This window comes from Anopheles cruzii, chromosome 2 (genome assembly GCF_943734635.1).
Source record: "Anopheles cruzii chromosome 2, idAnoCruzAS_RS32_06, whole genome shotgun sequence".
Taxonomy (NCBI): domain Eukaryota; kingdom Metazoa; phylum Arthropoda; class Insecta; order Diptera; family Culicidae; genus Anopheles; species Anopheles cruzii.
Window position 1 is genome coordinate 30,437,618 of NC_069144.1, and position 20,550 is coordinate 30,458,167.

The window sequence follows — 20,550 nt, forward strand, 5'->3', positions numbered from 1 at the left end:
TTTCTTACTGCTTGAGAACGCTGAACAATGCTGTAGAAGGACCAGAAGATAGCTAGTAGTGGTCACTTAAATCGTTGAAAACACATTACAACGGACAGTTTATACTAACGCCATAATTGAACAGACTAGGTAATCAGAACGCAATATTCAACCAATGAATGTTGTTAGTATTCGAAGTTTCACTGTATGAAGAGGTAGAGAACAACTGATGACGTGATCTTTATAGCACACACGTTGATAAAATTATCTACAACAACGATAGTAACAGTTTCTCGTAAAGAGCACTAGTTACCGAAGTTATCCTCTAAATTTGGGACAATAGAATTACTACTTTATTATTTCTTTTCTTCGTCTTATTTCCTGTTTTAATTGCTTTTGGTTTACTTTGATTGTATCATTTATATGAGGTTTACTGCGTGAATCAATTTTGAGACAAGTTTTATTAATAAAGCCATCCCAAGGAGCCACGATCTGTCGAATCGTCGGCGCACCGACGACACGGACACCAAAACGGACACTAGTCGTCGTTAGAGTGTCCCTTTTGCCGACGATACGGACTATAGTCGTCGTTAATGTGACGAAATCAGTCCGGTCGTCGGCAAAAGGACACTCTAACGACGATAAGAGTCCGTATCGTCAGCAGAAAGGACACTTCAAAGCTGACCGTTATAACAACGCTTATTTTATGGCGAATAAACTAACAGATTCGATTTGTTTGTTTACATTAGAACGGTGCACCGGTGTGTATGTGTGTTATGTGTGTTTGCCAAACATTTTACGCAGTAGACGGCTACACTGCGGGTCAGTGTAGTTCGTTTCGTTTAGTTCGTTGGATGTTCCGTGTTATGAGTTAAACTAATCGTTTAAACAATTATAGTTATGTGCACCGATTGATGTCTTGTTCTATTTTAGCTTCGTACTTGGCCCATCGACAAATAGTAAAAACGCCGTCAAGCGTACCCGGCCAAACCCCGCTGCCGCCAGATGCATACACAGCGACTGTACCCGGCGGCATGAATGAATGGTGTATTGCCATTCGTTTGGTTTTGGAACGAGCATTTGGTGTGCGGCGATATGTTTCGAATCAGTTCAAACATTATAAAGGTAAGTAAGGTGTAAAGAAATGTATTTAGTGAAATGAGCATCCTTTTCGTTGCAGGTTAGACGAGTGCTGGATGACTTGGAATAGAATGAGAACGATGTGCGCAGCAACTGCCAGGGAATCCAGCCAACCAACTGGACAAAGAGGTATGACAAGAAAAGTGGTATGCGTGGCGAGGGTGTTGCAGACTTTCCTGCGCCAAAGCAACTTTACGGTCATGCGTAAGATAATCTATCAATCAGTAGTTCGGTTCAGTGGATTGTGAATCAGTGGATCAGTGGTAATGTTGCAGCTCATTGTGTGGGCCCTTTGCTGTGAGGTCGTTATCGACTAAGGGGACCTGTTCTAACGCACTGATAGTGGGTTAACGCCAAAACGCGGTGTTCGTAACCCGCGACAAATACCCCAAAAAAATGCCGCCAGCAAGCAATTATAGTTTGTTTAATCTGGTGTTTTAGCGACACTCGTCGTTTGTGGGCTACATGGATTCACTGATCGTCAAACGTAACATTATACTGAAATGGCCAACCGTAAAATGGTTTTCGTTTGATGTTCCAATTCCCCGTTGTAGCGCTAATGTTTATTGTAACTTGCTAATGATTATTTACTTCATGTTTCGTTTTAGAACACAAGCTTGTCATGGTGGGACTGGACAACGCCGACAAGACGACCATTCTGTACCAGTTTGTGATGAACGAGGTGGTTCACACGACCGATCGGATCGAACGTGGAAGAGGTACGCACGCAGTTTACCAGATGACCAGTGGCCACTTCGTAACGTGCACCACGCAGCTGTCAAAAGTTCATAGTCACAACTGGTTGTTTGTTCTTTTAACGCGCCTCGCAGATCGTGTGGAAGAATATCCACTTTTTGGTGTTTGTAACCAATAGATTGTAATGCAATGCGTGCGTAGTAATAGTTAGTAATATTGTGAACCCGGCGATTGTGCGTTCGTCGCTGGGTAACGAACTAAGTTTGTACTTTTAAAATAAATAAATAAATAATTACATAATGAAAAATAATTTTACTGGTTTGCTATAATAATTTTGAATATTAGGCATGCGCTATAATTTTCAACAAAGCTTTGCCATAAAATGCCATAAAATGGGCCATTTTGACATGTGACGAAAATGAGTCCATTTTGGTGTCGAAAATGAGTCCACTGACGCTGTTTCGGACTGTCCAAAGGACTGTCCATTGGACACTCTTCGAGTGTCCAATGGACACAAAAACGGACACAAAAACGGACATAGTTGCTCCTTGGGATGGAGCCCATGGTAGCCAACCATAACTGCGTGCACTTTTACTTTATTGTAACAAGGAGGTTTGGGAACGTGTTCTGAATTACTTGAAGTTTATTTCTATATGCTTTTGCTGTGTTGCCATTGTGGGATGATGCATAACCCTAACCTGTTTCTTTTAACCACTTCGTTTGGTTCAGTTTCGAACGCTCTATTGACGATATACTTGCTCCTTGCTGACTATAGCAAAAGTCTCACCACAGGATTCCTTTTTTAGTCCTTACTTTCTAAGGTAAACAGAAAGTATTTGGGAAAAGCTACAAGCTCTTTTTGAAGCATCCAATAAAAATGATCCTTCAAATTAACTGTTCTGATCCCATTGTTTAGTCTATATTGGACTGGAAGAGCTCAACACTCATTTGTTCATGCTACTGTTATTGTTTCTATTTTATTTATTCTGTGAATAGGATGATTTTGATGATTTTGTGATGATTTAGTTTAGTAAAAATTAAGATTTAAACGTTTTACGACAAAAGTGACACTATCAAACGTCAAATAGACGTTTGATTGCTGAGCAATCAAAGCAACCCTGCGCCATGGAACAATTTTTACACAGCGCTTACGACAGAAACAGTCGTCGTGAATTGCTCTGAATTCAACATGGCAATAGGAGATTATCCAGCGGAGTACAATCCGAAGACTCACGGCCCGTACGATCCGGCCCGTTTCTACGGCAAGCCCGACACCCCGTTCGGACAGGTAAAAGTTGGAGAAGTGGGCGCATGGCTCGCACGGCGCGACAAGAACCCACGGGCTTTGGCCGGAGTTTTTAGCCGCACATTCTGGAGATGGCAACACAAGTACATGCAGCCGAAGCGGACCGGAATCGCTCCGTTCTTTCAAGTAGTTGTCGGAGGTGTGATATTTTTCTACACCATTAACTACGGCAAGTTGAAGCATCATCGCAACTACAAGTATCACTAAAGGAGCTCGGTCGAAAGCCATTGTCGCTGGGTGCTCCCGGTACAAGATGTCAGTGAAGGTACGTTTGGCACAGCATGTAACGAAAGTAGTGTTGCGAAAGTTACATAATTCGTATATTTTCAGAAAACAACATCCGCATCTTCAAAAGGTATTTGACACTGTACAATCCCGGCCGAAAGTAGTGATGCTATGAGTTTGAATCGAACGAAACACTCTGATTGAAAATTATGTAATGAGTCCAAAATGAAATAAAATGTTGGCCTGTCCCTCTGATAGGACGGCTGCAAAGCAAGCAAGATGTTAAGTAGGGTGCTATACTAATTGTTTTTTTCAGTTTGAAACGGCAATCGTGATGTAGTGAACAGCTCCTTTTAAAATGGTTCCCTTAGCGTTTTGGCCGCTTCAAGATTCCTAAAGGTCGTGTGATATTAGCGCATCTAGAAACATCTCCAACAAATGATTGCCTTAGCACCTCAAAAAAAACTGAGCAGTGCCGGTACTATTGACACACACTTGGACGCTCGGCTAGAGCACATTGACTTGTATCAGTATAGGGTTTGGAGATGCAAGGGAAGCCCTTAGAACAGGCATAACTTTAGGTAAAGCTCTTCAGGACCTTACTGATCCGCCTTAGATCATGTCCGTAAGAAAAAGATGCGCAGCATTGCCGTGTATTTGACGCTTACGTAAATTTTCTTTGATGTCATCTGATGTATTGCAAGAAGTGTAAAGAAGTGGATCGTTGCTGGAAATATACATCTAAACGCTCCGCTTTATAGTTTTTTTTTACCGTAGGTATCGATTTTTATTTATCCGTACTTTGTTTTTTTGCCAATTTTTACGCAAGTGGCAAATCCGTTTTCCTAACTCCTGCTAAAAACGTAAGAAATTTGTTTCGCGACTATTTTATGATACATATGTATCACTCCTCATCGTTTTCTGCTTATACTTTTCTAGATTATCCCATATTGTACTCTCTTTATTATCTAGAACATTATTTTTTCATGCGTTAGTTAGCAATGTATTGTAGTTATGGTTTGTAGTTTTTTTTTACTTTTCCCATACGTTTTCTTAATTTTTATTATAAACTTCTCAACATACATCTCCAGCTCTTATCTCTCTAATGTTCCATATAATGATAAACATGTCCTCTATAGATACATGAACGCTATAGGTCATCTGACGACATGAATGAATTTTCCGATTTGGACTCTTCCAACCTACGAATTTGCTGTCGTAGATACATTATCCTGCAAGGAAAATGGTTTAGCAGAAGAAAAATTAGTTCAACCCACATTTTAAGTGTTTCGAGCAATACGATTTTCCGTGTCGAATGATATTGCCTTCAAGCAGACAGAACTGTTAAAAATTTTGCTTTTATTTGTAAGCCTCACTTTCACAGTAACCATTTCGATATGTAATTTATTAAGTTTTCTTAAACTGATTACGGTCATCGGAGGGACTACCTACGGGCGCAGCATTAGCTGCTTATTCGCCCACCGACAATAAGTAAGCGGCAGAGGGACAGATCGGCAGCATCGAGCGGTTTATCCGCAGTCGCGAATCCAGCACATTGCAGGTGTCGTAAGATACGTGGCACAACGGGCAGCGTTGGCGCTGCTTGAGGCAACCGAGGCAAGCTGACGGCGCCAGACGCTTGAAGACGCCCATGCAGACGTACGTTCTTCAAAAGTGCGCCACAATGAGCGGCAAGCGATGTTGCGGGTTGATCGATAAGGCCGAAGAATTAAGGCAGATACTGGCAGCAGTATGTAGCTACAAGAAACTCGCTCTTCAGCTGTAGAAACCAAGCTCTAATGTACAGTAACTATAAACACAGGCAAAACAACTCCTAATAAAAGTATAATAATCATAGCATTATATAAGTACATTATTGGAACGAAGACAGATTGCGTTACTGCCTCTCCGGGCTAACCACATTAAGCAGCGGCGGTATAGGGTGCGTTGGGAGGTTGTCCCATATCAGGAACAACCTTAAAAAGCATTTCGTCTCGAAATGGTTATTGTTTTTTGTTTATGGTTATTTCCTGTAATTTAATTTGCAAAGAAACAGAACAATTTCATGTGGATTTGAACTTCTCAGAACACATAAATATTAACCAAGGGCAACAACTAACATTCTGCTTGCGTGTATTGTTCACGTTACAATAATTACACTAAATTAGGTAGCACAGTAAAAGCTGTATTCCTGTAAAAACTATTCCTTTTACATGAAACACAGCATAGCAACACTATAGAACAGAGATAAAAAATCGATTTCTGAACAACATTGTGAAATAGATACTATTGAAAGTTGAAAACAAAGTCGAACAAAATTCGTTTTAACATGAACGGATAAAAAATTTGGTTTGATGAGATGAATAACCACGATGGACATTATGATGGATTCAGTAGAACATGGAGAGTTTTTTGGGCTATTACTGAATATCGTAAAAGCAGCACGCACCCCCGCCGATAGAGCAGTCGGTAACGCTCGTTGCTGTTACTCAGCTGGCCTGGGTTGGAAACGTGGGACCGATTGTCACACAGCCGATTCCTCATGCCGATTCCGATGGTTTCGATTCCTCATGCCGGCGTGACAGGGGGGAACAACAACCCAGCCCGTAAAAAACGATCCGCAAAAACGATTGCACGTGGCGTGATTCATGTAAAATACCACACAGCAAGAAACTCTCGAGGAGTATGTTCATTGTGTCTTTTCACCACATTTGCTTCACTTCAAAAACAAGCCAGATCAATTTAACACTGAAAATTGGTACACGACGATCTATAAGCTCGATTCTGATTTGAAGGGCATTAAGAGTGATGAACGTCTAGAGTGTGTGATGTGCAGTTGTTGAAATCTAAGATCAAATTTCGCTGTAAGAGATAAAAGAGATAGTGAAACAACAGTGGATTAAACCAGGGTACTCACTTTTGTTCCTGCAGTGTTGCAGTTATTTCAGTTATTCTAACTAAACTTCTAGCGCATTTTAACTCAGCGGATACTTTGCTGCATTGAAGATCACCTAAAATATGTGCCTCTTCCGAGAGTTTTTGAATCTGTGGAACGGTGAAAAATAATGGATTCAGACAAAGCAATAAAATGCCACCGTAACGCAAATTTGTTGAGCCTCACTGCCATCAAAAACCGATAGCATTGCTAGCAATCGTCCTCACCGTTTTTTCTAGTATTTCCGAAGGCCATCCAGTAATGTGCGATATAAGATCGGCCCGAAAGTATTTTGCTAAGCTAGGCGTTAGATTCGGTCCTTGAGATCGGCCGCACTGTGACGATGCCATTACGCTCTGTAGGCTGCTCACAGCGCTGGTTGTAGTCGACGTTAAGCCACCGCTACTCAGCCCGCTGTCTACTGTGCACCAGGAAGCGCAGTTGAAACGAATACATCAAAAGTGTGAATAAAATGTTTACGAATAAGCAACATATTGTCGCCACAATCTTGCAGCATCCAAGTGGCATCCAACTCACATTTTCTATGATCCCCCAGAGCTAAATCAAGTTCCTGTGTTGGAGTCGGTGGCCCATCAGCAGTTATCACTGTGCTTCCGCTACTATTTATCGCGCTTGACTGGCTGGCGGCGTGACTGTTTATCGTGATGTTATGCATATTGTGACCCAAATGAAGGCCTGATAATGACGACGAAAGGGCTGGGTGGGACAGATTGGACACATTGTGCAAGGGCGAGTTTAGTGTGTGTTCTCTGAAATTAAAAAAAAACAGTCAACCAGTGCCAAATCATGCGCCTACGATGAAAAGCATGTTGTTATTCTGTAGTAGTTTTACCTTAAACTTCCCATGGCGGTATTGCTTCCTCCTATGTCATGGACTGCGTTTGTGTTTAGCTGGCGGGTTTGCTGTTGCATAAGTGCGTTGTTAATCGTTTGTAACGCCTTCTGTGGGTTGAGGTCATTGTGTTCTATCGATTTTATGCCGGTGATTTGCGAAAGAATCTTCGGCAAACCTGCCAACGACGTAGGCACACTGACCCCTGCGGCATCGGCCGGTAGCGAGTGAATCGAAGATTGATTAATCTGCTGAGTTTGGTGCTGCAGTTGGTTCTGTTGTTGTGGCGAATGTTGGGCAATGTTGCCATGTTGTTGCTGTGGATGTATCGAGGGCGGAAGATGCTAGAGGTAGAAAGAGGGTAAAATGAGAAAGGATTGAACCTATGTGCACATATGGCCTATACCGACCGCTAGCGACATTGGTGGTCCGGGTGCATTCGAATTGAGCATCCCTCCATCTGTAGAATTTGGTTGAGTGCCAATTAATAATGGTCCGCCGATACTACTAGGCCCATGTACGGCATGGTGCATTGACGGTGACGGCATACTATTGCCGGATGATGAAGACGACGAAGAAGAGGAACTCGATGATGGTGTTATGTTCTGCTGCTGTTGCTGGTTGTTTGATGATGCTAACTGTGCATTATTAGAAGACCCAACTTGGCTTGCAGTCGAACTTGATAACAACCGGGGCATTTGATTTGACACACTGTGACCAGTGCTTTCAGTTGCGTTCGATCCGACCGACGTAGAGTTTCCGCTCAATCCGGACCCAATGTTGCTGCTTCCAGTATTTCCCAGTGAACCGTTAATCGTTGCTTGCACATGTCCTTGCTGCTGCTGCTGCTGTTGCTGTTGGGCAATAGTGGGCGTGCTCGAGTGTGAATAATTGGTTTCAGAGGTCGGCGTTGAATCACCAGGACTATTGTCCGCATCCAGATTTTCCCCATCGAAGCGCCTCCGATGAGCGGAAGTTGAAGATTCATGTGTTGGCCATCGTATACGGGAATTATTTTTTCCACCGCTGCTGCTGCTGCTGCAGGAATGCTTTCCGTACGAAGATGCCGCCGCACGAAGGACGACCGACGATGTGTAGCGTTCGTCGCGTTCCCTTTCGTTCCGCTCCCTTCCACGATCACGATCCTTGTCGCGGTAGTCGCGGTGCTGTTCTTTCGCCAACATTCGAGAACTGTAAAACAAACGGAGTGACATTCACATTTTCTGTTAACTACTCCACTCGTACTTTTCCCATATTGTCTAGCGGATAGGAGATCCGGCTCTCTCCACTCGTACTTGCTGCTGTACCTTTCTTTTTCGATCCATTCGCGTGGTTTTTCCCATTGGGACACCTCCGTTTTGCAATTGTAATAATACTTCTTGCCGGACGAGCTAACATGTTCGCTCCAATCACCCACACGGTTCATGCGGTCCCGGTCGATGCTATTTCCAGCTAAACTACTCCCGGAAGAGTTGCCGGCCCCAGCTGGATTGCTGCTTGCAGTCGAAGAAGCATTGGTAGCAGCACTCACTACACTGCTCCCACCACTAGCACTGTTAGTAGACACCAGACTATTATTGGCAATGACTGCCGCCGAGCTGCCGCCTAACACACCGCCACTACTAGCGCTAGTGCCAACGACACTTCCCAATCCCAACGTTGTGCCAGCACCCCCTCCACCAGCTCGATCTCGTTCGCGATCTCGCAGCCGGTCCCGATCACGCTCACGTTCTCGGTCTCGTTCGCTTCTCTCGCGTTCTCGATCCCGTTCCCGATCATCGGCAGAAGTACCCCGCTTGTCCAGCAGCGTAGCAAGTTTCAACCTTCTATCGTGTATCGTTCGGTGATCAGAATCGCGCTCGCTACGACTTCGCTTGGGCGACCGCAGAGAATCTGGAATTTTACAGAAACCATCAGCAAACGTGCTTGCACGGACGAAGTACCCAGCCCTGAGGATTGTCAGTGCTGCACAAACCTGAATATTTATCCTTTTTGTAGTCCCGATCACTGCGTTCTTTCTCGCGTAGTTTGCTCATGGTGTTGTAACCTGAAGACGGGTATCGATCGCGATCTCTTTCCCTGTCTCTTTCACGGTCACGATCTCGCTCCCTGTCTCGATCTCTAGGCGAATCTACAATTTATATGTTAACATGAATGTATGAAGAAATATATTAATAATATGATACATTCCGACATGTCTGAGACATGATTTGGTTTGGTTTAATTACCATTGCTCAACAAAACGCCCGCTGGTGAGTTATCCCGATCCCGGCCATAGCTGACGGGTCGAGAGCTAGCCTCCCGTTCATAGTCCCGTTTGGAAGAACTATATTTTGAATTCTGAAAGTTTACACAAATCAGACACGCTTAATTATAAAGAATTCTGTCTTCTGTTGATCATAAATGGTGACGGTTTCGTAACGATAAATGCATAAGCGCAAGGCAATGTTGCGCCAGTGGGATATACTTTTCCGATTTTTGTGAACATATTTACTGTCGAGGTACTTTTTGCTTATTGTTGTTAGTAGCCCGTTGTTTGAATTTGGAAATAGTCTTGACTGCTGCTGGCTTAGGAGAAATGTTCATGTACACAAATGGGACCGGGAGTGCACAGGCCCCCGAAAACTTCGAGGGCGTACATTCGACGAACTAGTTTTCTCTTGCAAATCGTTTCTGTTTTCTGCTAACTGTTTTTTTATGTTTGCCACGTTCTTCTCTTAAAAAGCGTTATTAGCTCAGCGATTGCTAACGCTATGATCTGTTTTAACACCGATTTTAACTGGTTCTTAGTTACGGTCTTTCCACTTAGCATGATTAGCACCAAACCAATTATGGTAATTTTTGTGAACGAAGCCCATCTGAACATATTTTGGTCAAAATTACCTGATACTGATGGGATTGATGATACCTGCGGAAAAAAGGAAAAGAACGGAAAACCAAATGTTCATTAGTTGTGGCAATGGGTTCGCTTTGCTGCTGCTGCCTTAAGCAAGAGCTAATTTTCACGAAACCTATGTTTAGTTGACATCAAAACGGCAGAACGAAATGTGGGAAACAGTGTTTATATTGTAAAGTCCGATGGGCACAAACTAGTGTCGTGCCAGGGTGGCAAGTAAAAATGACCAAAATCGATTTTTTGGTTTCATCTCGCGCAGGCAACGACGACATCGGTGGACATTATTAACATGGTTTGTGTGCCCAGACAAGCTTTACAAAACAATAGTAAGCGACAAATACATGATCAAGCCGTAAAGCGTCGACTATTGCCTAGATAGCCCCCCTCAGGATGGCTAACGTATTGGAGGGTGAGAAATGATGAATAAAAAAAATGAAACAGAAATTTACCCATCGTTTAGCAAACGTTGCGGTTTCCTGGCATGCATTACCATTTAATGCCGTGATATTTTCTTTCTTGTTTCAGTTTGCTTGCTCTTCCTTTGAGCTCACACAGCATCCGCCACATCCAGTTTCATCAAACCGATAGTTTTCATGATAGCCGAAACATTGCTTCGGCGAATGCGAAGTCCGGTTCTTTTTTTTGTCACACGTAAAATTTAGATGTAGGGGCAAAAGAAAAGAATTCCAGAAATAAACGACGGCGGCTCGATTGTGATTCGGTATTTATGTAAACTCTGTTATCGAATCCGTATCGGGCGTTGGATCGGGCAGAACGACAATGTAACGAAAAATGACTATTGACTGACTATCTCTAAATTTTCGTTTTGTCGCGGACGGAAACCGTCTCCACAGGCTAACAGTGCTTTTTACTGTAAGCCTCAATCGATTTCGTTTCGAAGCCAGTCTCGCCCTTCGTATTCATTTCGCCCTTCGCTCGCACCAATAACAACGTGGAAATGCAAAAGAAACTAAATAAAAACAGAAAATGATTTTAATGCTCGATATGTATCCTGCGAGCAAGCAATTAAATTTTACAGAAAAATTTCACAAGTATTCACTTAACGCCGCCATCACTGAATGATGAGCGAGTGTTCCATACTCTTTTACGTTTTCTGCTTAAATTCTCTTTTTCTTTTTCCATTCATGATGTTCCCTTTGAGGTGATTGTCTCTCGCTCGCACCACCACCGATTTGTGGCACAACATTTTCGACGCATTCTGTCTTTTTCACAGCCGCCACAGAGGCTTCAAATGACGGCATTCGGTTTTCGCTCACGGGCGAAAACTGAAGGCGGCTGAGGTGCGTGAAAATAGCTCACCCACTGATTATAAAATAAAATATTATGAATAATAATAAACAAATAACAGGTATATGGAAAATACAGAACCATTATGTATTAAGGGTTTCACGTAAAAAGGGAAAATACAGAGCAGAAAAAGCCATATTTTCTTGCATTAGCAGAAAGAGCCATATTTTCTTGCATGGACAAATTGCTTTTCTTTTTTCTATTTTCTGTCAAAAGCAGATGTCACAACATAAAGTTCCCAACCTCAGATATTTTACATGGCAACATCAAGCAGTAAAGTTAGTTAGTTTGGCTGCTCGTGCGAAATAAGTGTTGCTGTTTGAGTAAAAACCACGCTGTTACAGTGTGAACTTATTTTCCACAGTGAACCCATTTCGAAAAGCCCACCTATTTGTAATCATTTGGGTTGCAATAGTAGGGGTTAGAACTCTGGCTTGCCCAGAGAGAAGCAAGCGACATTTGTCAGCCTTTCACTGTTGCGGCTAACCGGCTTGAGATGGTAAAATCAGTAAAGCACTCTGAACGCTTTACGTATACGGGCAAAATTTGGCGTTGTAATATAATTTCGATGTGAAGTATTTTAATTGCCGCCAAAATCATGGAATACAACAATGGTAAAACTGACGCTCGGATCTCAAGGACCAGTTCTGCGTCCGATTTGCAGTTCCCTGAGACTTTGTGTCTTATATTCCCACTTGTACTTTTCCAGCCGTCTGCTACGCCGATAACTCGGAACAAGAACAATACTATCAGGAAGATCAAGAACTGCAGGGTCACCAACAGCAGCAAGCCCCGTGTCCGCCGCGAAAAACAGCAAAACAGAACAACGCTTTACCGCTTTGGGGAAATGATGCGTCTATGAATCTGAACCCTTTGATTCTGGCCAACATTCAGGGATCGAGTTACTTCAAAGGTAGCTTGACGGATGTGCGTACAGTTGTTCGGTGGCTAACATGTTTTACACTATTTCCAGTGTCCTTGTTTAAGCTTAAGACTTATCACGAAGTTGTAGACGAAATATATTACCAAGTGAAGCATTTAGAGCCATGGGAGCGCGGCTCTCGTAAGACAGCTGGACAAACAGGAATGTGCGGGGGTGTAAGTAACGCGTTTCAATGTGTAAAGTGCGCAAAACCGTAACGTATTGGTTGCAAATCCTTGTGAATGAAGGCTGTCGGTGAATGGTGGTGATGCATTTGGTTCGCTGATTTGGTTTCTGTCTCTATTCCAGGTTCGCGGCGTTGGCGCAGGTGGAATAGTTTCAACAGCATTTTGCTTGCTTTATAAACTCTACACCTTAAGGCTCACCCGAAAGCAGGTGAATGGGCTTATGAGTCACGGTGATTCACCATATATACGGGCATTAGGTGAGGCTTTTCATAGTTTAATAATAGTTTGGACACCATGTTATAAGACAATGCATATTACAGGTTTTATGTATTTACGTTACACACAACCACCTGGTGATCTTTTTGATTGGTACGAACCGTATCTGATGGACGAGGAAGAAATCGATGTCAAAGCAGGCGGCGGACAGGTACGAACAATGTGGTTTACTGCAGTGAAATGTTCTTTTTGATAACATTTTGCTTTACAACGCTGCTTTTCGTGTTTTCCTCTTTTCAGATCATGACCATTGGCCAAATGATCAGACAGTGGTTAACTAAACTAGACTGGTTCTCGACGCTGTTTCCTCGTATACCGGTGCCTATACAGAAACAGATCGATGCCAAACTTGATCAATACGCCCGCGAGAATGGCGTGTCCTTCGCTGATACGCAACCGGATCGTGGTAACAGTAGCGGTAAACCAGGACGGGCTGGGGTTCCACCTGGCATGCGAGGACAAGAAGAACGAGAAGGCAACCGGTTTGACCGAGGCGGTGGTTTTAGTGAGCAAATTTTCAAAGAGAAACAGAAACGGGTAATGTCCGATCACTGCGATCGCGACGCACGACCGTCGCGATACGATCGAGAGGGTGAGAACTTTGCACTACGTCGGGATCGTGAACATAATCCAATGTACCGTGACAGCAGGGAACAGGATCGCGAGTGGGAGCGGGACAGAGATCGGAGAAACGAACGTGGTCGGTTTCGAGACCGGGACCGTGAGCACGACCGCCACCGTGAGCGTGGGGGAGAAAGGAAGGAAGAGGAAAGGGATCGGGATCATCGAAAGGAGCGCAATCGTGGTGAGCGAAGATCTCGCAGCCGAGATAGAGAGGGCCACTCGAAACGGCGCGAGCAGCACGAACGTGATCGACGGCACCGTTAGCGAATGGTTCTGATCATAATTTTATTATCCTGTTTAAGTTTTAAGGACTTCTGTAACAAGGAAAGATGCGCATGGTATAAGTTGAGGTAGAAAATTGTATTGGAAGATAAAAACCAACGTTTACGAGCGACGGACGATACGTTTGGTATTACAATTAAGAATATATTTAGTTTATTTCCCCTTTGTTTACCTGACAAATTTCAGCGTTCACTCTAACGTTACTCGTGGCGAAGAAGAAAGAAAGAAAGAATGTAGCGAGTTTGCTAAGCAGCCACAAACAATCTATTGAGTCGACTTTATACAGCTCAGCTGACTTTAGATCGAATTAGATTGAAAGCTGCATCGAATCGTTAGTCCTTTTTCGTCCCTAATGAAGCTTTCAGTGGAAAGCTCTCAATAATTACTTAACACAATTGTGGCACAAGGATGTGACGGAGAATATAATATTTACGTTAAAATCGATCCACTCCTTCGGCCTTTGAAGTGGTTCGTTATGTGCTGCGTGTATAAAAAAGACGGAAGAGAGTTTTCGTGCGATGGAACGATTGTGTGAAGCTGCCGAAGCATCGCCGGAATTGTATATGTATGAGATGAACATAACACTATTAAAAGCTTCTTCGGGCCAAAGGATAACAGCGGAAGGGTGCGCATCAGAAACGGAGGCAGAAGCAAGTTGTTTGTGTTGTGTGGGGAGCAGAAAAGCAGCAAAGCTTGCCAAAATTCTGATTTATGTGTTGTAAAATGTGCCAATAAAACGCCATTTTGCATGGCCAGCGCATCGAGGCAACATTCCTTGTTTCATCATACACCGCGGCGTACCGTTTCCGGAGGTGGCTGGACTTCGAGTTATCGTTCGCAGTCAACCCTGCTGTACGGAGTATTTAACAACCCGAGCGAAGGATTCAGGGTGGATTCAGGCTTCGAAACTTGTAACTTCGATTTTATTGACTTCGGTGACAAGATGCTCCCTGCGCGTGGTTTTCCCCATCCGGCTGAGCAGGAAGGTGGTGCCAATTTCGGAGATGTACATAGCACTTCGCTTTGGACCAGCATAGCTGACAGACGGTGTTCCGGAGTGAGCTCACGCAGAATGTCGGACTGTCCCCGACGGATGCTGAATCTTCTTCATGGCACAAAGTCCCGTAAGAGCCGAATGTAAGCATCTGTTTTGCTGTTATCTGATTCTGCTTCTACACATTCAACATGCACTCAAATCGCAACGGGAACTAACGCATTGCTTCTGTTTTCTCTCCAATCCATAGATCGTTCGATTTTTCTAACCAGGCAGAAAAATCGGTACAAACATCACCCATCAAACATCCGAATAAAAATTGGCGCTTCGAGGATGCTCGCAGAGCAATTCTGGTGGAAACGGATGCTGTCGGACAACCGCGAAAAACTCACATCTTACTGCTCCGTTTTCCCGATCCGGAGTTAAGCAAAGAAATTGTTCAAGGTTTTTCGTCATGTATCGACAACGTTATATTTCACCGGCAATCGGCGCCAAGGTCAGTTTCGTGCAAAAAATATAATTCTGTGTTAGTCACGCGTGCTCCAGAACAGTGCGTCTAAAGTGTTGTTTGTGGATATGGATAGCTGTCTGCAAATGCATTCAATCTATGTTTCCTTTCGTTCCCATTTCGTGAAGGTATTGTGTTGTGCACTTGAAACCGGACGCGGATGTGGATTGTGTTATTAAACACATTTCAAACATACCTTTCGGAACGGGCCATATAATAGTTGAAAGGAAAACACGCAACACAGATCAAAAACCAGTGGTAAGTTTACACGTTTGACTGACCTCCAATATTTTTATATTACAAGCATGCCCGTTCCCATGGGTTGCATAGCAGTACATCCCATTCTCATTTTGTTCTAATCGAGAGACGGGATGCGTTGCTCCACGCATCGAATATATGTAAATGCATATATGTAAAATGAATATAATATAATGTAAAAGTGCATTCGTACAAATGCATATTTCTTCTGTATTTATTTAGTTTGACTTAAGTATGTAAATAACTCTAGAAATATTGAAATCCCTTTCTGCATGGAAAAAGACTAACTTACAAAATCAAACAACTTGTTTTGATTTTATTATCATGAAGGCATTATCAAACACAGATTTACTTCTGTTTATTTTGTTTTAAATGTAATCTATAAAACAGTCATGTAAATGTAAATTATAGTGTTATAGGTTTCCAAAAGTTGTTGATGAAGTTTTTGATGATTTGATGATGATGAGTTCAATTTTATTTGATTTGATTTTGAAATATCGATTGATGTTTTGATAATTTGTTTTAATATTTTTATGATTTATGTAGAAACATGGTCGCAACTAAAAGTAGGTATTTATTTTGCAAATACGACCATAACAAGCTTTTTTATCTTTTATAAGGTGTTTTTAAAAGGAGCGAAGAACTTGACAAAACACAGACAAATTTATGTAATCACATTGAAAGTGGGGTCCATGGAAAAGACAATTTCATGATAGTTATGGCTTGTGGGGTAGCGTGGGTGGTACATAGGAAAACATTTTCCCTAAATGTTTACATACCAGCTAATTTTATGGCCACGGTTAGATCTAACTTTCTCCGCATTGCGATTGAACGAAATCTGTTGGCGAGATGAAACATTCCTCATACGTCCTTTTAGGCAATTGCTGTCACTTTAAATTAATTGCTAACATTGCAATGAAGCAAACTTTAATGTTTTTTCACTTGTTTGGCTGTTTGTTGTATATGTGAGACGGGTGGAGGACAGTATTTAAATCAACTTACACATGACCATTAAAACTGAGGCACTCACATGATTCATAATTTCGATTTAGATGACGTTTTGCGAAGTAGAACAAAAAGGTTGTCGACTATATAGCCTTTCTGTATTCTTTTAAACATTCGAGTACATTTTTCAGTTATCAAAATAGTTTCGCATGTGGATTGTTTTCCACATCTGGATTGTTGTTGTTCTTAATGACTGGTTTTCTCGATGACCCGACGATTCCAATTACAACCAATTTAGCAGTCCTCTAGCAGCATGGGTGCATTCCAGGATTACGCTCCAAAGATAGACGCTGAACCGTTGTCGTCAGTAGTATCTTCAAACTATATGCTTAGAGTGTCCTTTTTATTTTACCGACTTTTGGCAGTCAAACTGTTTGGCATCATTTGTGTGGTTTGGCCAAGCTCTTAGTGTAGTGTTGCGCTGCCCAGTTTATGTCAGGCATATCAAATCACTGACCACAATAACAAACTGGTTTTATAAAAAAATATCGACACACGGACGCGCGCATGAACTACGTGAAAAGCTAATCTGAGTGCGATATTGCATTGCATATATTTCTTTGTTGATTGTAATTGGAATATTATGCAAACCGGCGAAAAGGCAAAATAATGTCATGTGTTATGTACCGTGTTTAGAAATCATCAAAACAGCTGGCAATTGAAGGAAGCATCCACAAATCAGACATAAAATTGGGATTGTCCCAACATTGTGTGCAGTGCAGTTGTTTGGCTGCACTCCAATAACCTTGGTTTTGTGCACATGATTTGGAATGTTTTGGGTTCTACCACAACCTGGGGTTACGGTTGAGCTTGTTTTGAATTAGTCGTTTGTTTTTCGTGACCATAGGCGCAACCAGAGGACATCGATCCGTACACACTGTTCATTGGCAACCTACCGAACGTAATTACGGTGAACACGATGAAGCAAATGTTTCCTGATGCCAAACGCATCGACATTGGCCATGCACAGCGTATTAAGCACACTCGATACGCCTTCATTCGCTTCACAAATGTGGAGGAAGCCATCCACGCGTTCAACGCTAACCACAATAAGGTCATTGACGGAAAAACCATCATCATTCGCTTCCGGCGGCACAACGCTCCGATTGCGCTTCCGGAGGACACAACGACACCGAAAACGCCCAAGCGGCAGAAGAGTCAGCTAGTGGTGTCAGTGGAACAGAGGCCGAAACGGATTTCAGCTACCCCGGCCAACTCGGACACGCTGAGTACGATTAAAACGGAAATACTTGACGAAGATGAAAACGGTGTACAAGTTCAATATGTGTCGAAAGCTCAAGCGGGACATCCGCTGCCCGTCATCAAGTCCGAGGGGGACGATACCGACATTGAAGACAGCGAGGAAGAAGATGTGGACAATATACGAGACTGTATGTTTGAATCTACTCGGAAGATCTGCCAACTTGAACTGTACTGTTTTCTGGTTTTTTCTCAGTTCTAGAGGAGCACCAAGAAGACGACGGACTAAACTTGGATGAGATCAACCCGGATGAAAACTACTGCGAAGATGACGACACCGATATCGACAGCTTTGGTAAAAACTACTGGACTTTGGAGCAGTTGCGGCAAAATGCAAACGAAAATGGTTCCGTTCCTAGTCGAAATGAGGAACTGGATGCTGAGTCGGCAACAAAAACATCATCAACCATGGTAATCGTGAGTGTCGTTCTACTTTCACCAAAACATTTTAAAACTTCCTTTCCTCAAAGCGATGTTGAGTTCATAGCGGCTCTTTGTGATTTTAAAACAGAACACAGCATGGGAAGCGATTTGCTTTCTTAAGGGCAACGTGCGTGGGATGTTTAGTCGATAATTATCCCATCCGTTATTGAACATGGGTGAACCGGTTGAATTATGTGCAATTATAGGTTAGTTATCACTGATGTGCACGGACAGTTATCGACCCAACATGTCTAGCTGCACTATGGTATGTTATGTTCCGGTCAGTCGTGAGCAAAACTATTTGCCATATTTCACATCCACACGTGCACAATCGATTCAAACAATATTTGAATCATTTTTATTTACTCACGTGGTTGAGATTTGGGTCAGGTGGTATTATAATGGGATCATCTTCGTGGGAAGCGAATTTTCTTATGATTTCAATATTCTATGATCTCAAAGTTATTGTACAACATTGATTGAAAAGTCGAATATTTGGAACCGCTCGAAACATATATGATAGATTTCGTTTTTCAAAATGTGTATCCGTCCCGCCTTTTATTTGTGGTCTCAATTCTTCGTGTTCGTATAAAACCAGTTAGTGACTTTGCGTTGCATATATTCTGCATCTGTTTCAGAAACGCAAGGAACATAAGGCCCCAACAACAAATATCAAAACGAAACGCCGCGACGATCAGCTTAACGATCTGTTCAGCTGTTTAGAACCGGATGATGATTTATCGTTATGAGATTCGATGGAGCTGTTTTCGGACTTTATTCAATACGTCACGCTTAACTAGCGAGCTGGTGTTGACTATTTGTCCTAGTGGTTTGTATGTAACCGAAAGCGTGTTTTAGGTGCCTCATATGCGTTACGAAGTTAAAATGCGTTTTACAAAAAACGTAATGGATTCTGAAAGCTGTAGTATTGCTCGACTGCGTTTTGCCAAACAATAAAATTAATTCTAGTTATGCAGCGAGATAGATTAAGCAAATTAGCTCGTTAATAAATTTGCACAGCACGGAAACTAGCACGGTCCCAAAAGACCGCAGATCTTCCATGGAAGGCATAAGAACAATATTTATGTATTTATGCCAATTAATTAGAGTATTCTATTCAATTCCATTAGTTTTTTGCCATCCTTCGTTTTATCATAATTGCAAAATATCATTTTGGTCATGAAAGGGGTAAAATTATTTCAATGTGTCATCTAATATTAATGATACATGTGTGTACCTCTTTATTTCCACGTGCACCATATCGGTTTTCGTATGCCGTTTTCGCCTGAACACTGAATTTGAATGCTATATTGTAAAGAACCAAATGGATGATTACATGAATGAACCAAGTCTTAGCCTAATGGGAGAAACAATTTAACTTTGATTCCTTCACGAATCGACCTGCAACTCCTGAATTCTACTAAATATTCAATATTAGTTTAAGTTTTAATTAAGATTGGTTGGTGCTTGTCAGTGAAGCATATTTGCGTCAAGACACTGTCCCAATTAGTTAAGAGAAGTATAGATTTTTTTTTCAGTAAAAATGTGTGTTTTACTCAATATTATGCTGTACTTTAATTTCTCGAGTACAAACCCAGTACATGACCTTCCTGGTGCAATATTAGTTCAGTAGATCGATAGCTTATTGTTGACACTAATTTTTGTCAAACCATACAGGGAGTGTGGCCGTTAGTTAACGTTACTTGTGCTCTAATAAACTAGACATGATAATTTAATCACACTTCCAAACTTTCCCTGTCTAGCGCTGCACAACTTGAAGAAAAACAATACCACAAGGGAAAAGACTACCCAAACTCATTCATTGGTGCCCTTTGTTGGTGGTTATAAATTCTCTTTTATTTTCTTTCTCAGCTTTGGAAGCGGGGTTAATAACTCCTAACACATCAAGGGATAGGAAGTTTATTGATTTATACATCGTTCACTTAATATATTCACTACGCCAGTACTTAAACAAACAATCGCTGCAGGGAGCAAAGGCGACCTGCGCTTCAAAGATCACAACGGATAACGATATGTATGTGACAACATGATATGGCCGTTTTTACCATATAGAAGCACCAGTGATGTTAGCTATCGGCCGGTCTGTTCCCTTTACTTACGCCGAACGAAAACGATGCCAGAAATAAAGATATAAAATGTAACAAAAAGTGTTTTAATTTAGACTTGTCGCGGAGGACGAGTTTTGGGCAAGCAAAAGCAGCATGGGTAGGTAGCCTTAGCAGCTTGTTGAAACATAGTTCCGAACATGTTTTTGTCACCACACTTTCACCACAACCTCATAGGCTAGAGCACTAGTGCATGTCTCGTTATGCTGCTCAGCTCTCAATTTTGGAAAACAGAGCATATATGGACAGTCTAAAGAATAAACTAAAACTAACTTTCTGAAGAGAAACAGCCGTGGGAGCGGAAGAAGATGGATAAGCCTTTCGATAACGGAATGTACAACTGCAC

At 42.3% G+C, this 20,550-nt stretch overlaps 5 protein-coding genes across 6 annotated transcripts; 4 read left to right on the forward strand and 1 right to left on the reverse strand.

The window, feature by feature from the left end:
- Positions 1-945: 945 nt before the first annotated feature.
- On the forward strand, positions 946-2,036 carry LOC128268442 (uncharacterized). Its single transcript, XM_053005536.1, has 3 exons — positions 946-1,104; positions 1,160-1,248; positions 1,728-2,036. The coding sequence occupies exons 2-3, from the start codon at positions 1,176-1,178 to the stop codon at positions 1,991-1,993; spliced, it is 339 nt and encodes a 112-aa protein (XP_052861496.1). The 5' UTR covers positions 946-1,104; positions 1,160-1,175; the 3' UTR covers positions 1,994-2,036.
- Positions 2,037-2,955: 919 nt separating this feature from the next.
- LOC128268387 (putative ATP synthase subunit f, mitochondrial) lies at positions 2,956-3,386 on the forward strand. Its single transcript, XM_053005461.1, has one exon. It carries the CDS (start codon positions 3,005-3,007, stop codon positions 3,326-3,328), a length of 324 nt encoding a protein of 107 aa, XP_052861421.1. The 5' UTR covers positions 2,956-3,004; the 3' UTR covers positions 3,329-3,386.
- Positions 3,387-4,123: 737 nt separating this feature from the next.
- On the reverse strand, positions 4,124-10,953 carry LOC128268386 (WW domain-containing adapter protein with coiled-coil homolog). 2 transcript variants are annotated; one of them, XM_053005460.1, is made up of 11 exons: positions 10,480-10,953; positions 10,018-10,042; positions 9,363-9,474; positions 9,110-9,265; positions 8,442-9,027; positions 7,545-8,325; positions 7,135-7,478; positions 6,819-7,051; positions 6,509-6,699; positions 6,264-6,391; positions 4,124-4,578 (listed from the first exon to the last, which is right to left on the reverse strand). In XM_053005460.1, the coding sequence occupies exons 1-11, from the start codon at positions 10,521-10,523 to the stop codon at positions 4,497-4,499; spliced, it is 2,682 nt and encodes an 893-aa protein (XP_052861420.1). In that variant the 5' UTR covers positions 10,524-10,953; the 3' UTR covers positions 4,124-4,496. The 2 variants fall into 2 exon arrangements, with proteins under 2 accessions (XP_052861420.1, XP_052861419.1); XM_053005459.1 differs by having other exon boundaries at positions 6,509-6,702.
- Positions 10,954-11,710: 757 nt separating this feature from the next.
- Positions 11,711-13,746, forward strand: LOC128267290 (pre-mRNA-splicing factor 38B). Its single transcript, XM_053004095.1, has 6 exons — positions 11,711-11,952; positions 12,048-12,251; positions 12,312-12,436; positions 12,570-12,705; positions 12,769-12,875; positions 12,965-13,746. Exons 1-6 carry the CDS (start codon positions 11,937-11,939, stop codon positions 13,610-13,612), a joined length of 1,236 nt encoding a protein of 411 aa, XP_052860055.1. The 5' UTR covers positions 11,711-11,936; the 3' UTR covers positions 13,613-13,746.
- Positions 13,747-14,573: 827 nt separating this feature from the next.
- LOC128278847 (uncharacterized) lies at positions 14,574-20,197 on the forward strand. Its single transcript, XM_053017573.1, has 6 exons — positions 14,574-14,767; positions 14,875-15,120; positions 15,261-15,390; positions 17,243-17,786; positions 17,852-18,072; positions 18,717-20,197. The coding sequence occupies exons 1-6, from the start codon at positions 14,574-14,576 to the stop codon at positions 18,825-18,827; spliced, it is 1,446 nt and encodes a 481-aa protein (XP_052873533.1). The 3' UTR covers positions 18,828-20,197.
- The last annotated feature ends 353 nt before the right edge of the window (positions 20,198-20,550 follow it).